Consider the following 7,402-nt stretch of genomic DNA (forward strand, 5'->3'; position numbering starts at 1 on the left):
GCCACATCCATATCAAGTGATCACAGAAGTTTGGATCATTCTGTGATTTCGGCGTTCATTATGCCAATGGTTAGGGCTGACGCATCGGTTAGCATCAAGGTGCTCCTGAACGCCACGGCAGCACATTTTGGTTTTAGGCCGGCTTACAGGAGGGTTTGGATGGCGAAGCAGAAGGCCGTTGGCCTCATCTACGGTGACTGGGATGAGTCATACAGCGAGATACCTAGGTGGGTGTTGGGTGTCCAGCTGACGATGCCTGGTACTGTTGCGGTCCTCAGGACGAGCCCGGTTATAGTTGGAGGACAGGTGGACGACTCTCAAGCTTATTTCCACAGACTTTTCTGGACTTTCCCTCCGTGCATCGAGGCATTCCGGCATTGCAAGCCGCTAGTCAGCATTGACGGCACACATCTATATGGTAAGTATGGGGGAACGTTGCTCATTGCGATTGCACAGGACGGGAACTCCAACATTCTACCTGTCGCATTCGCACTAGTAGAGGGTGAGAATGCGGAGTCGTGGACATTCTTTCTCTCGCACCTTCGGCAGCACGTGACCCCGCTTCCCGGTCTGCTGGTTATATCGGATAGGCACAACGGCATCAAGTCTGCGCTTGAGGCCCCGGACGGAGGTTGGTTACCGCCATCTGCGTACCGTGCATTCTGCATACGACACGTAGCTGCTAATTTCGCCCTTACCTTCAAGGGCAAAGACGCTAGGAGGCTTCTCGTGAATGCAGCGTACGCGAAGACTGAGGTTGAGTTTGATTACTGGTTTGATATACTGCGGTCTGAAGACCCGGCGATGTGTGATTGGGCGAACCGTATTGATTACTCCTTGTGGACGCAGCATTGCGATGAGGGGAGGAGATTCGGTCACATGACGACGAATATCTCCGAGTGTGTGAACTCAATCCTCAATGGTGTAAGAAATCTTCCTGTAGCATCCCTGGTGAAGGCAACATATGGTAGGCTGGCCGAACTCTTTGTTCGCAAGGGGCGAGAGGCTGAGGCCCAGGTGGGCACCGGACAGCAGTTCAGTCAGCATTTGGTGAAGTGTATTGAGGCCAACTTGAAGACGGCCAGGTGCTTCACTGTGACGTTGTATGACCGTGATAACTCCGAGTTCACCGTAGCGGAGACCACTCCGACTGGTACTTTCTCATTGGGTACTTACCGAGTATCGCTTGCCTCCCGGACATGTGACTGTGGGTACTTTCAGGCGCTTCATTTCCCGTGTCAGCACGCACTTGCATGCTGTGCCTACGCACGTGTGAGCTGGAGCTCCTATGTTCATAGCGTCTATCAGATTAGCTCGGTGTTCAATGTCTATCGGATGGGATTCACACCTCCAATCCCGGAGGGCTACTGGCCACCCTACGATGGGCCCACCGTGATTCCGGACCCAAACAGAAGGCGTGCGAGAGAGGGGCGGCCTAGATCCACAAGGATACGGACGAATATGGATGAGGCAGATCCAAACAGGCCAAAACGGTGTGGCCTTTGTCGCCAACCCGGACACACTAGACGTAGATGCCCACAGGTAGTAGGATCGTCTCAGACAGGGCGAAATTAGTTTCCATGATGTTATTGTTAGTGTTATTTACATTTAAGTTGTCTTGTTAGATGCATTGCTTGACCACATATCTAACTTGTCGAGATTAATGCATTGAACTTTGGTATTTGTGAGTAGTAATGAATATGTTGTCTTCCATTACAAGTTATGCTACAGGACTCGTTGATCCTCATTTTAATAACTAAACGAAATCATTAGTCTGAAGACCCGGCGATGTGTGAGTGGGCGAACCGTATTGATTACTCCTTGTGGACGCAGCATCGCGATGAGGGGAGGAGATTCGGTCACATGACGACGAATATCTCCGAGTGTGTGAACTCAATCCTCAAGGGTGTAAGAAATCTTCCTGTAGCATCCCTGGTGAAGGCAACATATGGTAGGCTGGCCGAACTCTTTGTTCGCAAGGGGCGAGAGGCTGAGGCCCAGATGGGCACCGGACAGCAGTTCAGTCAGCATTTGGTGAAGTGTATTGAGGCCAACTTGAAGACGGCCAGGTGCTTCACGGTGACGTTGTATGACCGTGATAACTCCGAGTTCACCGTAGCGGAGACCACTCCGACTGGTACTTTCTCATTGGGTACTTACCGAGTATCGCTTGCCTCCCGGACATGTGACTGTGGGTACTTTCAGGCGCTTCATTTCCCGTGTCAGCACGCACTTGCATGCTGTGCCTACGCACGTGTGAGCTGGAGCTCCTATGTTCATAGCGTCTATCAGATTAGCTCGGTGTTCAATGTCTATCGGATGGGATTCACACCTCCAATCCCGGAGGGCTACTGGCCACCCTACGATGGGCCCACCGTGATTCCGGACCCAAACAGAAGGCGTGCGAGAGAGGGGAGGCCTAGATCCACAAGGATACGGACGAATATGGATGAGGCAGATCCAAACAGGCCAAAACGGTGTGGCCTTTGTCGCCAACCCGGACACACTAGACGTAGATGCCCACAGGTAGTAGGATCGTCTCAGACAGGGCGAAATTAGTTTCCATGATGTTATTGTTAGTGTTATTTACATTTAAGTTGTCTTGTTAGATGCATTGCTTGACCACATATCTAACTTGTCGAGATTAATGCATTGAACTTTGGTATTTGTGAGTAGTAATGAATATGTTGTCTTCCATTACAAGTTATGCTACAGGACTCGTTGATCCTCATTTTAATAACTAAACGAAATCATTATACCTTATCATGTTTCATTTAATACATAAACAGACATGAACAGAGCACTACATAACAAGAAAACTACACCATGATGTACGCACGGACATATCGGCGAACAGTGTCATCATCTGCATCCTCAGGGCACTCACCAAAGGTCTCCTGAAACCAGCTACAGTTCACTGCGTACTTCTGAACCTGACTGGGAGGAGGTATAACTCCTAGCAACTCCTGGAACCAGACCCAGGGTGGACGGCTGCCATCGATGTATATATGGAACTCTGACAGGCACCCGCTCACGTAACGGCCATCGACTGGCAAACCCAGCTGGTATGCCACGTCCTGGAGTGTGATCGTCCTAAACCACCTACATAAACCACTAACATAAAGTACCGTCTAACCAAGATACAAAACCACTAAGGCACAACTAACGCTTGAATCAAAAATATTTCCGTACTAACCTCGTCGTTGATGACCCCGGCTATATGAGCGACTCCGTCCAACCGATATAACCGTGCCGGATCGTCCCCCATCAGCAGAGTAGTCCGTTCAGGTTTTCCTCGGAGAGAATCTGGGTCGTTTTCTCTGAGATTTTGTGGGGTAGGGGGAGGGATAATGGTTCGAATGAGGGTGATTCGAACTCCTTATATAGTCGAATCACACCTAATTCGAACCAGCCTGGTTCGAATTATGAAGGAGTGCACTAGGAGTAATTCGAACCGGCCTGGTTCGAATTACATGGAATCGAATTCAAAGCATAATTCGAACCACCCTGGTTCGAATTATGTATGAGAGAAGTTCGAACCATAGTGGTTCGAATTACGTATGGGAGGAGTTCGAACCTTAGTGGTTCGAATTATTCAAATACGTACAACACTAAATCGAACCAAGTTGGTTCGAATTATGAAGGAGTGCAATTCGAACCAGCTTGGTTCGAATTATATTAAAATACACTTTGGCTCATTGCTGAAACGAAATTGGATTTGGCGCATTTTGGTTACAAGATTCTTGCTTTGGCTCAATATGGTTTTTTACCCTAAAATTAATTACATAGAAATAATAAAATCCTATTATAATCTCTTCTGACTTCAGCTCGTTTTTTCCTCTTCCCAAACCACCGATCCAAACATAGCCTTAGTTTAAGTTAAACCCCCAAATCAGTTTTTGTTTATGTTAAACTTAAACCAGTGCCGCTGTTGTTTGATGCTTCATTCCCATTCGCAAAAGTAAGTAATCTTCAAACTCTGATACCAACTTGCGAACCCATCAATTGGGTCCATAAAGTTTTCAACTTGACGAGTAAGGATTAGTGCTTGCTCAGACCCCGGTTAGTTTCGTCATTCCTTCTCTTTTCTCCTTTGATTCTCTTGTTTCAATCCATGTCTTGATTTTTATGTTACTTTACTTGGTTTTTCATCAAAGAGAAAAGTTCACGAGTTTATTTAATTTCAAGTTTGGTAACTACTTTCATTAGTGTTTTATGCTCAGAATTTTGGGACTGAGAGTTAAATGCATTAAGATCAAATACTAGTTACATTCAAATAATTCAATTTGCATTGTTGGTTTTTCCCCTTTATGAATGACAGGAATTGTTCCTTGTGATTTTGCTGAAAGATTCTTGAGGACCTTTTAAGATGTTGGCAATTGATCCTGCAAAGAAATTATCTTTCAATATATTGATTAGCAATAGTGATTTGGTTGTAGTTTATGAAAGGCATGACAACATGAAGGCAGTAACAGTGTCTGAAAATTCGGTACTGCAGAATTGATTCGGTGTTTTTAAGCATTCAGAATGGATAGGAAAGCCATTTGGGTCTAAAGTATTCAGCAATAAGGGTGGTTTTGTATATTTGTTAGCTCCAACACCAGAGTTATGGACTTAGTGTTAAGCCACAGGACTCAGATTCTCTATATTGCAGATATTAGCTTTGTTATCATGTACTTGGAGGTTGTTCCTGGTTGCTTGGTTCTTGAATCTGGCACTCGAAGTGGATCTTTAACTACTTCGCTTGCAAGGGCTGTTGCTCCTACGGGACATGTCCATACGTTCGACTTCCATGAGCAACGAGCTGCTTCGGCTAGGTAACGAACAAGGAAGATGATAGTGATATTCTTAATTTCCACTTACCTCATGATTGCAAGTTTGTGACCATTGCCTGGGAACCTAAATCGAATGCATTTGAAGTTACATATTCGTGAAAAAATATTCCAATGTTCAATCTCTTCGTATTTTGTATGCATAAGTTGATGTTTAGTTGGATTAGTTAGGACTCTGCTTAACAGGATTTAGCATTCTTGAATGGCTGAAAAAGTCGATTTGAAAGCTAGTGATAGTTAGATTCTATGTAGGTTACTACTATTTTCTTGACATAGGGTTATGTGGAATATAGAACCATTCCACCATTCCGGTTTGATATGTTTACTTGATTGATTTTTTTCTTCATAGGGATGATTTTGAGAGGACAGGTCTAAGCAGCTTAATTAGTGTGCGAGTTAGGGATATTCAGGGCGAGGGATTTCCAAATGAATTTGCTGGCTTGGCTGATGCCGTATTCTTGGATCTACCCCAACCATGGCTTGCTATTCCCTCAGCCGAAAAAATGTTAAAACAATATGGTACATTGTGCTCATTCTCTCCATGTGTTGAGCAAGTACAGCGATCGTGCGAAACACTTTAAAACTGCTTCACAGGTACATTCTCTCTATATTTTACAACTTTTGGTGCCTTTTCTATGTCTTTCAAGTTATAATTCCTAAATAAATTTTGTTTTTGTGTTAAAGATATAAGAACATTTGAGGTGTGTTACGCACATACGAAGTTAGAGAAGGGAAAAAATGGAAAACCTTAATGGAGACAACAATGGTTCTAATGGTTCTTCTCTGCCTTGCAAGAGGAGGCAACGTTCCGACGGAAGCTATGCGCCAGACAGTACTGTATCTTCAGATATGGCTAGACCTTGTGGCGAAGCTAGAGGTCACACAGGCTTTTTGACATTTGCAAGACTTAAATTCCTCTTATAAAGATTGCTACCATGTCCATCCATTTTTGTAGCAAGGAAAATAGGCTTTTAATTTTAGTGCCTCCTTTCAATTTGGCTATCATCATCATCATTACATAATGATAATGTTGTGATATTTCTTTTTTTAATTTGAAGGAGATTTTATTTATGTAGTTATATTTTTAGTAGGATTCAGACCTTTTCTTCTTTTTTTGTCTAATTCTTATATTTTGAGATTATTCAATTTTTTTGGTCTTTATAGGATGAGGATCTTTTGTGCGTCATATATTCACTTGAAAATGTCATAGAACAAGAGAAACACAGTATTAAATTATCAACATAAATAACAATAGCTCTTGTAATAATAAGATTTGTGCCTCTATTTTATAACATGATGCTCTTATTTTAGAAAGGAGCAGAATAAAGTTTTGGATCCCTTCTTCCTCACCCTAGGAGCAATCAATTATAAAAGCTGCGGATAGAAGCATTTAAGGGTTTGTTGTTAGTTAATAAATTGTTGCATGTAGAATGTAGAGTGCGAGATTCGAACCCTCAATCAATCCAAGTAGACAAGTAGTTATTGACAATTTTTAAGATGAGAAAAGATACACGTTAATGATTATTTTTGCAGACATTCTAGATGAATTTATCTCTCGGTACTCGGTAGTATTATTAAATCTAACAGTAATTCTCATGGAAAAAATTTCATAGATAACCCAATGATTTCTGTTAGTATTAGAGAAGTTGGCTGAATCATTAGCAAAATGTTATCCCCACAGTACCGGAATTCAAACCTTCAAAAAATTTTCCTAAAACTAAAAATGAATAGTAACGTTCTTCTCAACTTCAAATTTCAAAAGGCTTAAATTTCTTTGCCTAAATTGTTTTCGGAGAAAAAGAGAAAATTTCTTGTTTTTTTTTTTTTGTTATCCACGGTATCCACCAACCCAATAAATTAAGGACTAATCTATTGTAAATTGGAGTTTCATTTAAGAGTTTGTCGCTGATCAATAACTCACTGCATTTTTAACATGGGCCTTAAGCCAAACTTTAGTTAAACAAAATTCTTGTTATCATCACTACATTTTTAACATGGGCCTTAAGCAAAACTTTAGGTTGGAACTTGGAAGGGTTTTTACTTTTTAGTTTTTACTCCTTATATTTCACCAGTCACTCCTACCAAACATTACGCGTGATAAAACTGCACATCATGTAAAATAGACGTATAAATCTTGACGAAAATAAAATGTTGACTTGTTGAGAAAGAAGATTGATTAATGAAATAGTTAAATAGATGAGAAAAATATGCAAAATTTAAAGTTATACTACTAGAAATATACGAATTATTATTTAATTTGAATTAATGAACTAAGTAGCAACCACTCTAAAGATAGAGATAATATAGAATATCATTATCAAAGGCAGTCTATTCGTCCTTATCAAAAACTATCATCTCAATAATTTTCTTTTGTTCTTTAATAAGAAAGTGATAGGTAAATGTATGATTCCACAAAATTAATTTTTTTATCCTTAGTTTATACTTTGTCTTAAATTGTCTAGTATATATTTAAATAAAATTTTAAAAAATTTTGTATTAGACATTTTGTTTTTAAAATTTTTTTATTACATTGAGATCTTTAAATTTTATAAAAATTAGACATATAAGTC

The 7,402-nt window shown here is 41.1% G+C and overlaps 1 protein-coding gene and 1 pseudogene across 1 annotated transcript; both read left to right on the forward strand.

Moving 5' to 3' along the window:
- LOC107627647 lies at positions 2,002-2,559 on the forward strand. The gene has a single exon (XM_016330471.1). It carries the CDS (start codon positions 2,002-2,004, stop codon positions 2,557-2,559), a length of 558 nt encoding a protein of 185 aa, XP_016185957.1.
- LOC107625722 lies at positions 4,322-5,954 on the forward strand (annotated as a pseudogene).

This window comes from Arachis ipaensis, chromosome B02 (assembly GCF_000816755.2).
Source record: "Arachis ipaensis cultivar K30076 chromosome B02, Araip1.1, whole genome shotgun sequence".
In the NCBI taxonomy this organism is placed as follows: domain Eukaryota; kingdom Viridiplantae; phylum Streptophyta; class Magnoliopsida; order Fabales; family Fabaceae; genus Arachis; species Arachis ipaensis.

Coding starts and splice junctions, on each gene's coding strand:
- LOC107627647 (XM_016330471.1), top strand. CDS start 2,002: ATGGGCACCGGACAGCAGTTCAGTCAGCATTTGGTGAAGTGTATTGAG.